Source organism: Staurois parvus, unplaced genomic scaffold (assembly GCF_062004578.1).
Source record: "Staurois parvus isolate SC_StPar_1 unplaced genomic scaffold, SC_StPar_1.0 ptg002019l, whole genome shotgun sequence".
Taxonomy (NCBI): Eukaryota; Metazoa; Chordata; class Amphibia; order Anura; family Ranidae; genus Staurois; species Staurois parvus.
In genome coordinates, this window is record NW_028319815.1 from 109,340 (window position 1) to 131,074 (window position 21,735).

At 46.1% G+C, this 21,735-nt stretch overlaps 1 protein-coding gene across 1 annotated transcript in view; it reads left to right on the forward strand.

The window, feature by feature from the left end:
- Nucleotides 1–21,735, forward strand: part of SMAD3 (SMAD family member 3) — a 79,646-nt gene that overhangs the window by 8,320 nt on the left and 49,591 nt on the right. Inside the window, exons 2-4 of the mRNA XM_089664739.1 lie at nucleotides 866–1,000; nucleotides 3,588–3,659; nucleotides 3,746–3,796. Of these exons, the coding sequence (XP_089520865.1) occupies nucleotides 866–1,000; nucleotides 3,588–3,659; nucleotides 3,746–3,796 (258 nt within the window). The remainder of the gene's footprint in view (nucleotides 1–865; nucleotides 1,001–3,587; nucleotides 3,660–3,745; nucleotides 3,797–21,735) is intronic.

Below are 21,735 nucleotides of genomic sequence, written 5' to 3' on the forward strand. Positions count from 1 at the left end.
TGATTTTGCATTGAAGGCAATGGGACGCGATATTGCATTGAAGTCAATGGGACACGATACTGCATTGAAGTCAATAAGGGGCGTTCTTGCACTGAAGTCCATGGGACGCGGTTTTACATTGAAGTCAGTTATCATTATAGGCACCTTTTTTGTTTTCTGTCAGCAAAACACCAATAAACCTATTTCCAGACGATAATTTTCCACAGCCGATAGATCGGTGCATCAATAGTTAAAAGCAAACAAAATTTTGAAGTACTTTGTTTATTCATTGAATGTCCAAAAATGTTCGTATGAAAATTTACTGGTGTATCCAGCCCGGGTTCACACTTGTGCAGTGCGGTATATCGCATGTGATTCGTACCGGAACCGCACTGCATTCCTCTGCCAATCACATGCGAATTGCGTGCGGTGCGATCGGAGGCGTACATGTTGTATGGCTCAGATCGCACCGCATCCGCACCAAAAAGGTGCAGGACCCTTTTTTTGGGTCCGCACCAGAATCGGATCGCACGGGTATTCACACCTATGTGATCCGATTCTGCATATCGCACCGATTTCGTGGTGTTGTTAACATACACACCCGCAGCGGTTCTCATGAACGGGGGGGGGGAATTCTGATGCGGTGCGGAATTCGCACAGAAAAGGCTGCAAATTCCGCATCGCATCAATGTGAACCCGGACTTAGAATCACATGCTAATCAGATGGCAAATATACATGTCAATCCGAGGGGCTCAGCTGCTTCACACCTATTGTATTCCTCATATGTTGGTGTATTTTATGACCCTCTAAGTCTAGTTGAGATGCTTGAATTGAATGAATTGAATGACCATGTCTCATCTATGTCCTTTTTTTCTTTTGTCGCAGTCCTGCCCCCAGTATTAGTGCCACGAAACACAGAGATTCCTGCGGAGTTTCCTCCTCTCGATGATTACAGCCATTCCATTCCGGAGAACACCAACTTTCCAGCCGGCATTGAGCCACAGATCAACTACATTCCAGGTCCGGGTACACCTTGTTTTCCAGTTACCTTTTTTTTTAACCCCTCCCCCTCCAGAGGGCCCTGCCCCTCCTGACCATTCCGTTTGTTGCATTACGGCGCTACGTTACTTTGACTGTCAATTGCGCGGTCATGCAACGCTGCACCCAAACTAAATTTACGTCTTTTTTTCCCACAAATTGAGCTTTCTTTCGGTGGTATTTGATCGCAAATTTTTTGCGCTTTAAAATAATTTTGAGAAAAAAATATCAATATTTTTGACTTGTTTCTATTACACATGTCCAGTAAAAAAATTGAAAAATTCAAATTTCGGCATAAATTTAGGCCAAAATGTATTCTGCTCCGTGTCGGCCGATGTTCAAAATCAATGATGGTGCCATCGGATTACCGAGCGAACGAGGTTTTCGATTTTCAGACGAAAAATCGTTCGGAATTCGAACCATGTATGGCCTGCATAAGCCCTGGTTCACACTGATGCGGTGCGGAATTCGCAGCGTTTTCAGTGTGAATCGCACCCCGTTTATGCGAACCGCTTCGGGTGTGTAAATCAAGTTAACCCCCCTGGCGGTATTCCCGAGTGTAGCTCGGGGTAAAGTTTCAGTACCAGAAGCGGTAACCCCCCCGAGCTACACTCGGGAATACACTGCAGCGCTTCTCCAGTGATCCCTGCAGCACTTACCTTGTCCTGCGCTACCGCAATGTCCCCCCTGCAGCATCCCCGGCCATCTCCTCCGGCCGATGTCGGCATCCATCCGGGTTCCATTCTCTGCGACGTCGGGATGTACGGGGGGCGGAAGCGGCGGAAATTTAAAAAATTTAAAAATTGTACATTCACTAAAATGCACATATACAAATCACATAGTATAACATTCCTGTATCAAACCATTTCACATACATTTTGTCCCGAGTGCTTTGTCCTGCGCCCTGCCTGCATTCTTACTGTTCTTTCTGCCTGGAAACTGAGAAACGTCCATGGCGTCCAAAAAGCGTCCCTTTAGGTCAGACGCGGTTTTAGACCGGCTAGAGAAACGCAAACACTTGACAATGCGTAGATTTAAAGTGACCCTGTCATGCGACACTGACAGACCTCCCATAATAAAGGATCCGAACAAAAAGCCAAGCCACACAGCGGGGGTTATTTACTAAACCTGGAGAGTGCAAAATGTGGTGCAGCTCTGCACAGAAACCAATCAGCTTCCAGGTTTTGTTGTCAAATCTTAACCCCCCTGGCGGTATTCCCGAGTGTAGCTCGGGGTAAAGTTTCAGCACCACAAGCGGTAACCCCCCCGAGCTACACTCGGGAATACACTGCAGCGTTGCTCCGGGATCTCTTCTGCACTTACCTTGTCCTGCGCTCCCGCGATGTCCCTCCTGCAGTGTCCCCGGCAATGTCCTCCGGCGGATGCCGGCATCTGTCTTCCGGGTTTCGTTCCCTGCGACGTCGGGACGTACGGGGGATGGAACTGGCGGGAAATTTTAAAAGTGACATTCACTAAATCCACTAAAATCACATAGTATAACATTCCTGTATCAAACCATTTCACATACATTTTGTCCCGAGTGCTTTGTCCGGCGCCCTGCCAGCATTATTACTGTTCTTTCTGCCTGGAAACTGAGAAACGTCCATGGCGTCCAAAAAGCGTCCCTTTAGGTCAGACACGGTTTTAGACCGGCTAGAGAACAGCGATAGTAAATCAGAACCACTTGCAGAATTGAGTGATAATGATTCGTGGGGGAAATTCCTCATCAGACACTGAAAACGATTCTGCGACTGAGCTCAGCAATGTGCGAACTTGGCGCTCTATTTCACATTTCAGTGTTTTTGGTTTGATTATATTATTGAATTACATTTATTATTATATTATTATTTATGATAATTTATTAAATTATAATTTATGATTTTGTGTTTCAAATTTTATCATCCCCGGGATGTTTACTAGACTCTTGTCCAGACAGATTTCAGTGAGTTATCCCTAAAAATTACAGGCCTACAATAAAAAAACTACATATTTCCATGCAAAAAATTGTACCGCTTTGAGCACAGAAATACTGACATAATCAGACCACTAGGGAGGTTAACAACACCCCAAAAGCGGTTCACAAAACGTGGTGCGATGTGCAGAATCAGATCCCATAGGTGTGAATACCTGTGCGATCCAATTCTAATGGGGACCCAAAAACGGGTCCTGCGCATTTGGTGCGAATAGAGCCATACAAAATCGCACCGCACACAAATTGCATGTGATTGGCAAAGGAATGCATTGCGGTTCCTGTGCGAATCACATGCGATATACCCCACTGCATATATGTGAACCCGAGCTAAATGGGTTGGTTTTATCAGGGGCTCTCTCGAGGACATACATTATTTCAATGGCCCCCCTTGGGAAAAAGCTTGAGAAATGCTGCCATATACTATAGTCACTTTGCAGTGTTGATCGCCCCAACAGAGCGAAAACTGGAAGACTGTAGCAGTTGTACACGCGATATTATTTTTTTGCTTTTTTTTTTTTCTCCTCAAAAGTGGAGATGACCTTTAAGGCGGTGTTGGAGGGAGGATGATGGTAACTGTGTACTTTTCTGATTCATTAGAAACTCCACCTCCGGGTTACCTGAGTGAAGATGGAGAAACCAGCGACCAGATGAATCACAGCATAGACTCGGGTAAGGATTGACCTTCCAGTATACAAGGTTGGGGGGAGGGAGTTGGTGGATTCCAGTGTTTGATATTTGTTAAAATTGTTTTTCAGGGTCACCAAATCTATCTCCAAACTCCATGTCTCCAGCACACAGTAACATGGGTGAGTTTACTGGATTATTATTTACTATGTTAGATTTTACGTAGTTACATAGTTAGTCTGGCTGAAAAAAGACAAAAGTCCATCCAGTTCAACCATAGAAAAAAAAAAGTTATAATCCTACACCCACAGTTGATCCAGAGGAAGGCAAAAACAACCCAGCAAAGCACGATCCAATTTGCTCCTGCAGGGGAGAGAATTCCTTCCTGATCCCCCGAGAGGCAATCGGATATTCCCTGGATCAACGTCACCTATAAATGTTATATCCAGTTATATTCTGTGTATCCAAGAAAGAATCCAGGACTTTCCTACAGCAATCCACTGAGCTGGCCACAACCAACTCTTGAGTTGAACTCATGGAACTCTTACAGAACACAGCCGGAAACAGCGCTTTTGGAGTTGAAGAGGATCTTCAGTTCCTCCTTAACATTAAAAGTCAGCAGTTACAACTACAGTAGCTGCTGCTCTTTTAATTAAAGGACACTTACCTGTCTAGGGATCCAGCATTGTCCTTAGCCAGGCCGATTCTTCACCAGATTTTGGGTCCCTGCCATGTGTAGTGTGGGAAGCCGGCTGTGGCTCCTTGTGATTTCACAGCCATCTTCCCACTGCACATGCACGAGCTGCGGTTCGCCCTGTGAATAGGGACATATCACAGATCCCAGAAGTTTGAGGGCAAAGAGGGGGAGGTCTGATTTTCGTTCAGATCGCCTAGGCAGGTGGTCTTCAAACTGTGGCCCTTTGCTTGCTTTTATCTGGCCCTTGGGGTGCTATTTCATTCACTGACACCAACAAAGGGGCTCAATTCCTACTAATAAGGCCAACAATGGGGCACAGTTCTTCCCAGTAACACCAACAATGGGGTGCAATGACACCAATGATGGGGCACACTTCATCCCAATAACACCAAGGATGGGGCACTTTTCCTTCCAATGACACGAACAATGGGGCCTAATAGCACCAATTATAGAGAACAATTCCTACAAATGATGCAAACAATTACACCAACAATGGGACACAGTCCTTCCCAATAACACCAACAATGGGGTGCAATGACACCAATGATGGGGCTCACTTCATCCCAATGACACCAATGATGGGGCACACTTCATCCCAATGACATCAAGGATGGGGAACTTTTCCTTCCAATGACACAAACAATGGGGCCTAATAGCACCAATTATAGGGAACAATTCATCCAAATGATGCAAACGATGGGGCACAATTCCTACCAATGACACCTACAATGGGGCACAGTTCTTTCCAATAACACCAACAATGGGGTGCAATGACACCAATGATGGGGCACACTTCATCCCAATAACACCAAGGATGGGGCACAGTTCCTTCCAATGACACGAACAATGGGTCCCAATAACACCAATTATAGGGAACAATTCCTCCAAATGTTGCAAACAATGGGGCACAATTCCTACCAATGACACCAACAATGGGGCACAGTTCTTCCCAATAACACCAACAATGGGGTACAATGACACCAATGATGGGGCACACTTCATAACAATGACACCAAGGATGGGGCACTTTTCCTTCCTATGACACGAACAATGGGGCCAGTAACACCAATTATAGGGAACAATTCCTCCAAATGCTGCAAACGATGGGGCACAATTCCTACCAATAACACCAACAATGTGGCACAGTTCTTCCCAATAACACCAACAATGGGGTGCAATGACACCAATGATGAGGCACACTTCATCCCACTCACACCAAAGATGGGCCACAGTTCCTTCCAATGACACGAACAATGAGGCCCAATAACACCAATTATAGGGAACAATTCCTCCAAATGATGCAAACGATGGGTCACAATTCCTACCAATGACACCTACAATGGGTACAGTTCCTCCCAATGACACCAGTGATGGGGCCTAATTACTTATATACTGGTATAAGCTGCTTTCATAGCAAATGGACTGAAAATAGAAAGGTGTGATGAAGAGCACAAAAGTTTGCATTGGTACAGTGGCCCCACTCACCAGAAGGTGGTAGCCGCATATTTCAGATACTCTCCCATCCAGTGGATCCAGCGTTGTCCCGCAGAGATCCGTTCATGCCCTGCCACCACTTTTGTTCCGCTCCACCAAATTCTCTCTGGCGTCATCAAGAGGCCCACTGGCTCTTCCAGGTGCAGCGGGCGGGCCTCTCGACTATGAACCGATAGGCCCGCTCCCTCCTTTCCTTGTAAGAAAGGCTATGTTTCCTACAATATGTGATGTGCATATCCCAGGAGGCACAGCAGTCAGTGTCTTAGATGAATGATGTGCATGGGGAGGCGGGAAAAAAGTAAAAAAGAAAACCGTGCAATACTTCTGCGAGGAGGGGTGGAATGGAAGGAACGTGTGGAAGAGGGTGAAGGCCCGTTTAAAGAATGGATGTTGGTGTGCAGGAGTGGATGGGAGTCCGCGTGTTTTCATAAAGGCTCAGTAATGAGATGGTTTCAGGCGTGAGGGGAGGGTGAGAAATTATGACATAGGAGGGGGGTGGTGGTGGGGGAGTTTGGTTAGAGGCTCGGTGGTAAGTGGTGGTTCCATGAGGAGTTATTAGCAGTAACACCAGATGTGGTCCTCCCTACCAGCAGCAAAGGTCAAGTTGGGTGGTTGGTTAGAGGCTCGTGGTAAGTGGTGGTTCCATGAGGAGTTAATAGCTGTAACACCAGATGTGGTCCTCCCTACCAGCAGCAGAGGTCGGGTTGGGTGGTTGATTAGAGGCTCGGTGGTAAGTGGTGGTTCCATGAGGAGTTATTAGCTGTAACACCAGATGTGGTCCTCCCTACCAGCAGCAGAGGTCAGGTTGGGTGGTTGGTTAGAGGCTCGGTGGTAAGTGGTGGTTCCATGAGGAGTTATTAGCTGTAACACCAGATGTGGTCCTCCCTACCAGCAGCAGAGGTCGGGTTGGGTGGTTGATTAGAGGCTCGGTGGTAAGTGGTGGTTCCATGAGGAGTTATTAGCTGTAACACCAGATGTGGTCCTCCCTACCAGCAGCAGAGGTCGAGTTGGGTGGTTGGTTAGAGGCTTGGTGGTAAGTGGTGGTTCCATGAGGAGTTATTAGCTGTAACACCAGATGTGGTCCTCCCTACCAGCAGCAAAGGTCGAGTTGGGTGGTTGGTTTTGTATGCTGATAGGGGCCAGAAATGAGAAGGCCCACCTGCTTCTTCCTGGTTATGGCTGTTGTGGACTGCACTGGTCTACATTTCAATATCAATGCAACAGTACATGCATAGTATTTCTTTATTACAGTTACCTATATAGCGCCGTCAATTTCTGCAGCACTTTACATATACTAGGTACATTCACATCAGTTCCTAACCCTCAGGGAGCGTACAATCTAAGGTCCCTAACTCACATTCATACATACACCCAAGCTTGTCTTTGGAGTGTGGGAGGAAACCGGAGTATCTGGAAGAAACCTACGCAGGCACAGGGAGAACATGCAAACTCCAGGCAGGTGGTGCCGTGGTTGGGATTCAAACCAGTGACTGTAATGCTGCCAGGCAGAACTGCTAACCATTTAGCCACTGTGCTGCCCATAGTAGTGACATAATGCCCATAGTGGTGACATAATGCCCATAGTAGTGACAAAAAGCCCATAGTGGTGACAAAATGCCCATAGTGGTGACGTAATGCCCATAGTGGTAACATAAAGCCCATAGTGGTGATGAAATGCCCATAGTAGTGACATAATGCCCATAGTGGTGACGAAATGCCCATAGTGGTGACATAATGCCCATAGTGGTGACGAAATGCCCATAGTGGTGACGAAATGCCCATAGTAGTGACAAAAAGCCCATAGTGGTGATGTAATGCCCATAGTGGTGACGAAATGCCCATAGTGGTGACGTAATGCCCATAGTGGTGACGTAATGTCCATAGTGGTGACATAATGCCCATAGTGGTGACGTAATGTCCATAGTGGTGACGTAATGCCCATAGTGGTGACATAATGCCCATAGTGGTGCTGTAATGCCCATAGTGGTGATGTAATGCCCATAGTGGTGATGTAATGCCCATAGTGGTGAAGTAATGTCCATAGTGCTGACATAATGCCCATATTGGTGACGTAATGCCCATAGTGGTGACGTAATGCGCATAGTGGTGACGTAATGCCAATAGTGGTGACGTAATGTCCATAGTGCTGACATAATGCCCATAGTGGTGACGTACTGCCCATAGTGCTGACATAATGCCCATATTGGTGACGTAATGCCCATAGTGGTGACGTAATGTCCATAGTGGTGACGTAATGCCAATAGTGGTGACGTAATGCCCATAGTGGTGACATAATGCCCATAGTGGTGACGTACTGCCCATAGTGCTGACATAATGCCCATATTGGTGACGTAATGCCCATAGTGGTGACGTAATGCGCATAGTGGTGACGTAATGCCAATAGTGGTGACGTAATGTCCATAGTGCTGACATAATGCCCATAGTGGTGACGTACTGCCCATAGTGCTGACATAATGCCCATATTGGTGACGTAATGCCCATAGTGGTGACGTAATGCGCATAGTGGTGACGTAATGCCAATAGTGGTGACGTAATGCCCATAGTGGTGACATAATGCCCATAGTGGTGACGTACTGCCCATAGTGGTGACATAATGCCCATAGTGCTGACATAATGCCCATAGTGGTGACGTAATGTCCATAGTGGTGACGTAATGCACATAGTGGTGACGTAATGCCCATAGTGGTGACATAATGCCCATAGTGGTGACGTGATGTCCATAGTGGTGACATAATGCCCATAGTGGTGACGTGATGTCATCACCCGCTTGCCACTACTATGCATGGGCCAGGTATTGGTCTCCTTTTCCAATGATGCAATAAAGCCGACTACTCAGTATTATCCCTTGTAATGACTTTTTATTGATTACATTGCAGGGCACAGTAATAACTCGCTAACACGTTTCGACCAAAGCCTTACTCATAGCATCGTGAGTAAGGCTTCATCCAAAACGTGTTAGCGTGTTATTGCTGTGCCCTTCCATGTGATCAACAAAGAATCATTACAATGGATGCTATGGAGGAAGTTTTTTGTCTTCCTATATGCGCCATTTTGGCTTATCGCTAAGACTCTAAACTACCCCCAGAGCAGATCTGGCAGTTAGTGACAGTATTGCCGATCTCTTGTAACCTGAAGTCCTCTAACCCCCCTGTAACGGAACCGACCCATACTGCGCTTGGGTACTTCCGCTAGAATACCACTTCCCCATCCGAACACCAACAACAGACACCACAGCCAACCATACAAGACTAGACAACACCAGTCTTGAAGTAAACCAGGAGGTAGAATAGTTTATTTGAACACAGATACAAGATATATACACTCAGGGGACAATCCCCCCCTCCCTGCATAACGACACAGGGCGGGGCAATCTTCACTAATAACAAGAGACACACAGGTATTCAAACTTCACACCAGTAGACAGTCCCATCAGGAGGGAGGACTGCTGGAGACACCCCCCACTAAGCTAGTACACATAACATTAAACAATCCACAACCCAAAACATGTGTACACAGTCTGAGACAAAGCCCACACAATATTAGGACAGATCACCCTGTACTCCTAACAGGCACAGGGTGACTTACACATAAGAGGGATATGGGGAGCTGAGACAAGGGTCTCCCCATCTCTACAAAGTGAGCTGTGTTCCATGGGCCCAAAGTGACTTCCGTCACACCCCCCAGTCACATCAAGCCCGATTTTGAAATCAGGTGAGTTACCGATTTCAGGTGCGATTTGCAAGACATCTGACACAGATGTCTATGCAAATCGCACCAAAAGTAGTGCATGCAAGTCAGCACCGACCAAGTCAGCACCGCAGCAATATGACCGCTCTAATAGCGGACAATAGGGTGTGACTTGGCATACGATTTGCAAGTCGCATGGCATGCAAATCGCAGTAGAATTCCGTAGACTTTAATTGGGCCTAAAGACAGATCAGGGTACTTTCCCTGTAATAAGTCTATGGGGTTCTGCTGCACATGCGCAGGAAGTAGAAGATGCACCAACAACAGGTAGATATTGCGGCAGAATGCTGGTGGACAGCAAAGAAGGAAGGAGGGATGGATGTTTGCGCCTACTGTACTTGTTCATTGGGGTGACATTTTCAATGAAAAGCACAGCAACAACCCGAAAATTGTGCAGTTTGTTACCAGTATAATAAAATGCACATCAGAGATCAAAGGATATCTGGCATTTTCCATTGACTCATGCCTGCCAGGAGCCTACACCATTTTGGCACAGGTTCAGGAGTCTATGCCATGGGGTTGATTTACTAAAACTGGAGAGTGCATGGGAGCCAGCTTCTAACTTCAGTTTGTTCAATTAAGCTTTGACAAAAAAACTGGAAGCTGATTGATTTCTGTGCAGAGCTGCACCAGATTTTGCACTCTCCGGTTTTAGTAAATCAACCCCTATATTGGTTGAGGTTCAGGAGCCTACACCATATTGGCCGAGGTTCAGAAGCCTACACCATATTGGCCGGGGTTCAGGAGTCTACACCATATTGGCTGGGGTTCAGGAGCCTACACCATATTGGCCGGGGTTCAGGAGCCTAAACCATATTGGCTGGGGTTCAGGAGCCTACACCATATTGGCTGGGGTTCAGGAGCCTAAACCATATTGGCCGGAGTTCAGGAGCCTACACCATATTGGCCGGGGTTCAGGAGCCTACGCCATATTGGCTGGGGTCCAGGAGCATATGTCATAGTGGCCGAGGTTCAGAAGCCTACACCATACTTACCAAGGTCCAGGAGCTTACGCCATATGACTCTACACCATACTAGCCAAGGTCCTGGAGCCTACACCATACTGGCCATGCTTCAGGTTCCTACACCATACTGGCCAAGCTTCAGGTTCCTAAACCATACTGGCTGAGGTTCAGAAGCCTATACTATACTGGCCAAGGTTCAGGAGCCTACACCATACTGGCCAATACACCATACTGACTGAGGTCAAGGAGCCTACAACAGTTTGGCCAAGGACCAGGAGCCCACACCTTATTGGCCGAGGTCTAGGAGCCTACACCACACTTGCTGAGGTCCAGGAGCCTACACCATACTAGCTGAGGTTCAAGGGCCTACGCCATATTGACTGAGGTTCAGGAGCATACACCATACTGGCCGAGGTTCAGGAGCATACACCATACTGGCCAAGGTCCAGGAGCCTATACCATTTTGGCCAAGGACCAGGAGCCTACACCATATTGGCCAAGGTTCAGGGGCCTACACCATACTGGTCGAGGTTCAGCAGCCTACACCATATTGGCTGAGGTTCAAGAGCCTACACCATATTGGCCGAGGTCCAAGGGCCTACGCTATACTGACCACGGTTCAGAAGCCTACACCATATTGGGCGAGGTTCAGAAGCCAACACCATATTGGAAGAGGTCCAGAAGCATCTAGCATATTGGCAGAGGTTCAGGAGCCCACACCATATTGGCCGAGGTCCAAGGGCCTACACCATAGTGGCCGAAGTCCAAGGGCCTACACCATATTGACCGAGGTCCAGGGGTCTAAACCATATTGGCAGAGGTCAAGTTGGGAGGTTCGTGGTGTGGGCCTCCATGTCCCATCGCAACACAAACTCACCTGCTGCAGGGACCACTCTGGATGGGCTTTCCACTGGGTACAGCTGTTGTGGATGGTATTGGTCAACATTTAAATGCAAGGTGAATGCATAGTAGCATCATAATGTGTTGTTTCGCCTCCTCACTGCTTGTTTTAACCCGGAGATGCTGGACTACCAAGCCGTAATCACGTGCATTGTGTGCAGTTGCAGCATGGCCCCATTCACTTGAATGCCTCACGCTCAGCGGATTCTAGTGCCCACCAAACATGACATGGTTATAATTCTTGCCACGGCCACGAACCAAAGCATGGATTGTGACCACAGTATGTTTACACCCGTCTCCTACCTTTCCAGGTAAAGGGGGAGCAGTTGAGGGACAGCAAAACAGGCGATGTAACAACTCCTTTCTGCCTGTCAAATGCTCTCTGAAGAGTGACCCAAATGTGGTGTAACTGTGGCCTTGGACAAAGCTTGCCGAAATCCTTTGTAAAAGCTTGCTGTTCACACTGCTCTTATACATGCTGAAGCCCGTGTGAAACAGACTGACGAGCACCTTGCCTCTGAAAACTGCAAAATCAGTTACAAATCCGCTCCGTGAGGATGTCAGGTGACGAAACGCGTAGGGAGGAGCTTTTGGAGGTGATGTCACGACGTTCGGCGTCTGTGGATGCCGTAGGAGGCTGTGTTAATTTTACAGTGAACGCTGTTTATGCTGGTGTCGGCTCGGACACCAGTTATTGTAAGTGAGATAATATGTTGTAAATAAATTCTTTTTTTTTACATTACTACACTATGAGTTTTCTCCTCTCTTGCTATACGCTGATATTCCTCTGCAGATCATTGCTCCCGGAGCAGAAGCGCTTGTGCTGGTTTATAATCTGACCAGCATGTTGCTCTGGTGAGTTTCTTCAATCTATTCGGTGGTGGATTTGCGCACGGTGTTTTTTGTTTTCACATGAAGATTGATTAATTGAAGATTTTTATCATTTTTTGGTGTTGGACATTGCACATTATATTTGACACAAAGGACTTTTTTTGTGGTTTATATATACAGTGAGGAACAGAAGTATTTGAACACCCTGCAATTTTGCAAGTTCTCCCACTTAGAAATCATGGAGGGGTCTGAAATTCACATTGTAGCTGCATTCCCACAAATTCAGGAGATCACATTGTATGATTTGTAAAGAATGTATTTGTCTTGCACTGCTGAACAGAAGTATTTGAACACCTAAGAAACAGCAAGAATTCTGGCTCTCAAAGACTTGTTACTGCGCCTTTAAAAAGTCCACCTCTACTCCACTCATTAATCTAACTTAGTAGCGCCTGTCTGAGCTCTTTAAAGACACCTGTCCACCCCACAGTCAGTCAGACACCAACTACTACCATGGGCAAGACTAAAGAGCTGTCAAAAGACACCAGAGACAAAATTGTGGACCTCCACAAGGCTGGAATGGGCTACGGGGCAATTGCCAAGCAGCTTGGTGAAAATAGATCAACTGTTGGAGCAATTGTTAGAAAATGGAAGAGGCTAAAGACGACTGTCAGTCTCCCTCGGACTGGGGCTCCATGCAAGATCTCACCTCGTGGGGTATCACTGATGATAAGAAAGGTGAGGAATCAGCCCAGAACTACAAGGGGGGAGCTGGTCAATGGCATGAAGAGAGCTGGGACCACAGTTTCAAAGGTCACTGTCGGTAGAACACTACGCCGTCATGGTTTCCAATCATGCATTGCACGGAAGGTTCCCCTGCTTAAGTCATCACATGTCCAGGCCCGTCTGAAGTTTGCCAATGACCATCTGGATGATCCAGAGGAGGCATGGGAGAAAGTCATGTGGTCAGAGGAGACCAAAGTAGAACTTTTTGGTCTAAACTTCACTTGTCGTGTTTGGAGGAAAAAGAAGGATGAGTTGCATCCCAGGAACACCATCCCTACTGTGAAGCATGGGGGTGGTAACATCATGCTTTGGGGGTGCTTTTCTGCGAAGGGGACAGGACGACTGCACTGTATTAAGGAGAGGATGAATGGGGCCATTTATTGTGAGATTTTGAGCAACAACCTCCTTCCCTCAGTCAGAGCATTGAAGATGGGTGGTGGCTGGGTCTTCCAACATGACAACGACCCGAAGCACACAGCCAGGAGAACCAAGGAGTGGCTCCGTAAGAAGCATATCAAGGTTCTGGAGTGGCCTAGCCAGTCTCCAGACCTAAATCCAATAGAACATCTTTGGAGGGAGCTGAAACTCCGTGTTGCTCAGCGACAGCCCCGAAATCTGACAGATCTAGAGGAGATCTGTGTGGAGGAGTCGGCCAAAATCCCTGTTGCAGTGCAAACCTGGTCAAGGACTACAGGAAACGTCTGACCTCTGTAATTGCAGACAAAGGCTTCTGTACCAAATATTAACACGGATCTTCTCAGGGGTTCAAATACTTCTGTTCAGCCGTGCGAGACAAATACATTCTTTACAAATCATACAATGGGATTTCCTGAATTTTTTTTTTTTAATTCTGTCTCTCAGAGTGGGAATGCACCTACAATGTGAATGTCAGACCCCTCCATGATGGAGAAGTGGGAGAACTTGCAAAATTGCAGGGGGTTCAAATACTTCTGTTCCTCGCTGTATTTATTTAATATAATAGCACAATTTTTCGTTTTTGATGTTTCAAATATTTTAATTGGTAATTAACCCCTTCCCGCCGGCGCCTCCCGGCCCTTTAAGAGTTTCAGAAGCCGGGAGGTGGGCGGGGTTTAGGTATCATGTGACCACCGTGATGCGTCGTCACGGCGGTCACATGATCGGGAAAGGTCCCGATCGAAAGAGCAGACCAGGACCTTTCCGTGAGCACCAGACATGTGTGCTGGGAGAGCGCAGGGCTTTTTTTGATTAATTTCTATGCACACCTTGTGAGGGTTAGGTTATGCTGCTTTATATATTTTGATTCACAAGTATTTTTTATTTTTTTAAAAAAATTATATATATTTTTGGCGCTGTCCATATTCTGAATATTACAAATAATATGGAAAAAAATGATGGAAAAAATGAACAATTTTGGTGTTCCTCGCCTCTTCCGTAAAATAAAAAAGACCTGGTGTCTCTCTATGAAATCTATCTCTGGGGGGGGGGGGGTACTTTGGGGGTCTTTGTAAAAACATAGGAGATCCCGGAAGCAATGCGGATACGGGATTTAGGGCTCATAGACAGGAGACTGTGAACTTCATCGTACCGCGAGGAGCTACAGCGCTGACTGCAGCATTTCCAGACAAACTCACCTTTAATAAGAGCCCTTTGTGCCGACGAACCAACAGTCAGCCCAGGGCCACTGCCGAAGAAGTGAAGCCTGAGAGAGGCAGTACAGAACGTTCCTCGCCGCCCTTCTGGAAATTGTACATTAAGACTGCTGAACCGTAGAAGTGAACACGGGATACATGGAATTATTTCCTCCAGCAGATTGGAGCTCGTTTGTGCGTTTCAGCTAAGCGTTATGTAAGGGGACGCTAAGTGGAAGGAGGGGCCCCTTATAAAGACGCCGTATTAAAACCGAACTCCTGGTATGATCTGTATTGCAGTTATATTGGTCCATCTTGGCACAATGTACATATCTCAAAATGGAAAACAGAGGACCACAAAGGTCTAGTCCGGGGGTGGGCAAACTGCGGCTCTCCAGCTGTTGCAGGACTACAAGTTCCATCATGCCTCTGCAAGTCATAGGCGTAACTGTCAGTTTTGTAATGTTGCAATGCCTCATGGGAAATGTAGTTCGACCACAGCTGGAGAGCCGCAGTTTGCCCACCCCTGGTCTAGTCAGGGGCGGACTGACAACTCATGGGGCCCCCGGGCAATAGGGGATCATGGGGCCCCTGTGTCCTTGCCCAAACTCAAAAAAGCCTATGAAAAAGGTACCAGGGGCATCTCATTGGGCCCCTTACTGACCCCGGGCCCTCGGGCAGTGCCCGAGTTTCCAAATGGTCAGTCCGCCTCTTGGTCTAGTGCAGTGGTCGGCAAGCCGCGGCTCTTTACACGCTTTAATGCGGCTCTTGTGTGCCGGGCGCCCGCTCCCCTCCCTCCTCTCTGGCGGCAGGGACTCTGCAGTGTGATCCAAAAAAAAAACAGCCAGGGCAGCGCGCTCAAATGCAATGATTGGCCAGTCTCGCTGCCACTCACATCCTGATAGCCAGGCTGTCAGGATGTGTGTAGGCGGGGCAGCATGACGAACGTGAGAGGAGCTAGGCTCCTCTCACAGTCCGCCCTGAAGACCGGAACGGCGTGGGAACACGGCGAGAGGAACGCGCGGAGCAAAGGTAAGTGAATTGACACAGGGGGGACTTGGCTTACTACTTGCTACTTACTTACTACTACTATATAAGGGATGAATTACTATGGGGGATGAATTACTATATGGGGGATGAATTAATATGGGGGATGAATTACTATATGGGGGATGAATTACTATATGAGGGATGAATTAATATGGGGGATGAATTACTATAGGGGGGATGAATTACTATAGGGGGGATGAATTACTATATGGGGGGTGAATTACTATAGGGGGGATGAATTAATATGGGGGATGAATTACTATAGGGGGGATGAATTACTATATGAGGGATGAATTAATATGGGGGATGAATTACTATAGGGGGGATGAATTACTATGGGGGATGAATTACTATATGGGGGATGAATTACTATATGGGGGATGAATTACTATGGGGGATGAATTACTATATGGGGGATGAATTACTATATGGGGGATGAATTACTATGGGGGATGAATTACTATATGGGGGATGAATTACTATGGGGGATGAATTACTATATGGGGGATGAATTACTATATGGGGGATGAATTACTATGGGGGATGAATTACTATATGGGGGATGAATTACTATATGGGGGATGAATTACTATGGGGGATGAATTACTATATGGGGGATGTATTACTATATGGGGGATGAATTACTATGGGGGATGAATTACTATATGGGGGATGAATTACTATGGGGGATGAATTACTATGGGGGATGAATTACTATATGGGGGATGAATTACTATGGGGGATGAATTACTATAAAAACTTATTGAAACTAAAAACAGTGTACCATCCTATGTATTTTCAGTTTTAAAAATGTGTCTCTCAAAATAAATTTCAATCGTGGTTTTGGCGAGATTTGGCTCAGTTGAAAAAAAAGGTTGCCCACCACTGGTCTAGTGCATTATCATGATCACTTTAATAATGGATAAAAAGAGAGTACATACTCACAAGAGCAAATAGTAGAACATCGTTGTTGAACCATAGGCTGTTGCATGCAGTGGAACTCATAAAGTTCAAACAAACATCATAATACCAACTGACAGGTTTCAGAGTACATACCCTCCCCCCTTTCTTCAGAAAGGAGTATGTCCCCTAAAATGAACATCATATTACAAGCCGACGTGTTTCGGGGGAACATACCCTCTTCTTCAGAGCAACACCACTTTTTTTCTCTAAAGAAGGGAGCATGTCTCCTGAAAGGAACATCATAATACCAGCCGATGTGTTTCGGGAGACATACCCTCTTCTTCAGAGCAACACTTTTTCACTAAAGAAGGGAGTATGTCCCCGGAAATGAACATCATAACACAAGCCAACGTGTTTTGGGGGAACATACCCTCTTCTTCAGAGCAACACTCTGTTTCACTAAAGAAGGGAGTATGTCCCCGGAAATGAACACGATAACACAGGCCAACGTGTTTGGAGGAACATACCCCCCTTCTTCAGAGCAACACTGTTTTCCTCTAAAGAAGGGAGTATGTCCTCTGAAAGGGACATCATAATACCAGCTGACGTGTTTCGGTAGACATACCCTCTCTTCTTCGAGCAAATCTTTTTCTCTAAAGAAGGGAGTATGTCCCCAGAAATGAACATCATAATACAAGCTGCCGTTTTTCGGGGGAACATACCCTCTTCTTCAGAGCGACACTCTGTTTCTCTAAGGAAGGGAGTATGTCCCCAGAAATAAACATCATAATACCAGTCGGCGTGTTTTGGGGGACATCCCACCTTCTTCAGAGCAAAACTCTAGAGAAGGCCGGGCCTTGCTGACAGGCTCCCGCTGTGTACAATCACAGCGGGTGCTGGACAGGAGGCGCGCATGTGTGTGTTTGAGATCCAGAAGTAGGCAGCAGAGCTTTCCCTACAGCGGCCGCCCGTCTGCAGTACCGTTGCGGGCAGGTGGTTCCTAAGTGGATATAGATGATGATTTTTTTTATATTGGTCTGTAAGTGCCTGCTAACACCAGAATACAGAGCAAGAAACCTGCATTTCATGTGAATTTCCTGCACCGTGTTCAGAGTGCACTGCGATTGTGATCTTCAGCGGGTGTAAATGTTAGGTTAACAACACCCCAAACACAGGTTGCAGATGCAGTGCATTTGCCTGCGCCGGATCGCATGGTACAGAAGTGCATTTTTTAAAGTAGTACATGCACTATACGTGGTGCAGTCCAGTGCGATTCAGCCCATTCAAAATAATTGGACCCGAATCGCACTGCATTGCATGTGAACTCGCATTCTGGGCAAGTCATGTAGGGCAAGTGAACTGGCCCTAAAGCAGTACTTCACACCTAGGCGAGAGTGATGTTTGTTTGCTGTGCCCCTGCATGTGTGCTGATGTGCCATAAGGCTTTGGGTCCCGATTGAGACCCTCTGACATATCTGCGCATGTGCTGGTTCCCTTAAATATCTTCACACTCGCTGAATGCAAAATACAGTCGTTTTTTTATGCTAGAGGAGATTTGCACCTTAAAACATTTGTGTTTGTGTTTCCCTAGTGCTCTGTTATAGCCGTGAATTCTAGTAGTAATATGACCAGTCTCTGACTGTCTCCTGCAACATATGTGCAGCCTCTGACTATCATCTGTATCATGTCTGCAGTCTCTGACCATCTCCTGTATCATGTCTGCAGTCTCTGACCATCTCCTGTATCATGTCTGCAGTCTCTGACCATCTCCTGTATCATGTCTGCAGTCTCTGACTATCTCCTTTATCATAGAAATGGAATTATCTCCTGCGCTACTATGTATAATGGTACTATTCAGCAGCCAGCACTGACGGTGTCACAATCACAACACCAACATTAAACAGGAGAAATATTAAAAAGAATAGTGCGGCGCTCAAAACGGGGGTAAAATATAATATAGCAGATGACTTATATATAATAGAAAATAACTGACACAACCGTATCTTATATATAAATATATGGGCCAATATGACATAATCACAAGTAAATCATGCATTTAAGTGACTATATGCATAATGCAGTACATAGTGTCCATGTGCATAAAAATCCATGCAGGTGAAAGCTGTAAGTGCCAATCCTCAAATAGGTGAAGTGCCCCCTCACCTTCCTGCCCAGGCCCCTAGGGACCAATGAGCCTTTTTAAATATATGGTGGGTCTTGGGTAGATCCTTCAGATGATGGATCCCTTAAGATGTAATGGTGGGACTCTCCTCCTCCAATCTCCTATACCCGAGCGTTGGTGGTATCGAAGGTGCCCTTCCCACAGGGTCATCAATAAGGAGAGAGAACTTGATATAGTGTAAAACCGCTTTATTAGGAAAGTGATAAAACCATAGAAAAACTACTCACACTTTTCACATGTGTAAACGAGCCTTCACACCACTCAAAGGGTGTACTGTATTCAGGGACTGGGAGCACCAAGATGGCGCCCGCGCCGGATATGACGTCAAGACGTTCGTGTAAGCTCCTCCCACTGGCGTATCTACGCGTTACGTCACTTCAATCACGTCATATCCTGATGAAGTCACGTGATTGAAGTGACGTAACGCGTAGATACGCCAGTGGGAGGAGCTTACACGAACGTCTTGACGTCATATCCGGCGCGGGCGCCATCTTGGTGCTCCCAGTCCCTGAATACAGTACACCCTTTGAGTGGTGTGAAGGCTCGTTTACACATGTGAAAAGTGTGAGTAGTTTTTCTATGGTTTTATCACTTTCCTAATAAAGCGGTTTTACACTATATCAAGTTCTCTCTCCTTATTGATGACCCTGTGGGAAGGGCACCTTCGATACCACCAACGCTCGGGTATAGGAGATTGGAGGAGGAGAGTCCCACCATTACATCTTAAGGGATCCATCATCTGAAGGATCTACCCAAGACCCACCATATATTTAAAAAGGCTCATTGGTCCCTAGGGGCCTGGGCAGGAAGGTGAGGGGGCACTTCACCTATTTGAGGATTGGCACTTACAGCTTTCACCTGCATGGATTTTTATGCACATGGACACTATGTACTGCATTATGCATATAGTCACTTAAATGCATGATTTACTTGTGATTATGTCATATTGGCCCATATATTTATATATAAGATACGGTTGTGTCAGTTATTTTCTATTATATATAAGTCATCTGCTATATTATATTTTACCCCCGTTTTGATCTCCTTTATCATGTCTTCAGTCTCTGATTATCATCTGTATCATGTCTGCAGTCTCTGACCATCTCCTGTATCATGTCTGCAGTCTCTGACCATCTCCTGTATCATGTCTGCAGTCTCTGACCATCTCCTGTATCATGTCTGCAATCGCTGACCATCTCCGGTATCATGTCTGCAGTCTCAGACCATCTCTTGTGTCATGTCTGCAATCTCTGACCATATTTTGTATCATGTCTGCAATCTCTGACCATTTCTTCTATCATGTCTGCAGTCTCTGACCATCTCCTGTATCATGTCTACAGTCTCTGCCCATCTCCTGTATCATGTCTGCAGTCTCTGGCCATCTCCTGTATCATGTCTGCAGTCTATGACCATCTCTTATATCATGTCTGAAATCTCTGACCATATCTTGTATCATGTCTGCAGTCTCTGACTATCATCTGTATCATGTCTGCAATCTCTGACCGTCTCTTGTATCCTGTCTGCAGTCCCTGCCCAACTCCTGTATCATGTCTGCAGCCTTTGACCATCTCCTGTATCATGCCTGCAGCCTCTGACCATCTCTTGTATCATGCCTGCAGTCTCTGACCATCTCTTGTATCATACCTGCAGTCTCTGACCATCTCCTATACTGTGCCTGCTGCCTCTGACCATCTCTTGTATCATGTCTTCAGTCTCTGACCATCTCTTGTATCATGTCTTCAGTTTCTGACCATCTCTTTTATCATGTCTGCAGTCTCTGCCCATCTCTTGTATCATGTCTGCAGTCTCTGCCCATCTCTTGTATCATGTCTGCAGTCTCAGACCATCTCTTGTATCATGTCTGCAGTCTCTGACCATCTCTTGTATCATGTCTGCAGTCTCTGACCATCTCTTGTATCATGTCTGCAGTCTCTGACCATCTCTTGTATCATGTCTGCAGTCTCTGACCATCTCTTGTATCATGTCTGCAGTCTCTGACCATCTCTTGTATCATGTCTGCAGTCTCTGACCATCTCTTACAGTGGGGATCAAAAGTTTGGGCACCCCAGCTAAAAATTTGTATTAATGTGCATAAAGAAGCCAAGGAAAGATGGAAAAATCTCCAAAAGGCATCAAATTACAGATTAGACATTCTTATAATATGTCAACAAAAGTTAGATTTTATTTCCATCATTTACACTTTCAAAATAACAGAAAACAAAAAAATGGTGTCTGCAAAAGTTTGGGCACCCTGCAGAATTTATAGCATGCACTGCCCCCTTTGCCAAGCGGAGACCTGCCAGTGTCATGGATTGTTCTCAATCATCGTCTGGGAAGACCAGGTGATGTCAATCTCAAAGGTTTTAAATGCCCAGACTCATCTGACCTTGCCCCAACAATCAGCACCATGGGTTCTTCTAAGCAGTTGTCTAGAAAACTGAAACTGAAAATAGTTGACGCTCACAAAGCTGGAGAAGGCTATAAGAAGATAGCAAAGCGTTTTCAGATGTCAATATCCTCTGTTCGGAATGTAATTAAGAAATGGCAGTCATCAGGAACAGTGGAAGTTAAAGCAAGATCTGGAAGACCAAGAAAAATATCAGACAGAACAGCTCGCAGGATTGTGAGAAAAACAATTCAAAACCCACGTTTGACTGCACGATCCCTCCAGAAAGATCTGGCAGACACTGGAGTTGTGGTACACTATTCCACTATAAAGAGATACTTGTACAAATATGGTCTTCATGGAAGAGTCATCAGAAGAAAACCTCTTCTACGTCCTCACCACAAAAATCATCGTTTGAACTTTGCAAATGAACATATAGACAAGCCTGATGCATTTTGGAAACAAGTTCTGTGGACCGATGAGGTTAAAATTGAACTTTTTGGCCGGAATGAGCAAAGGTACGTTTGGAGAAGAAGGGGCACAGAATTGAAT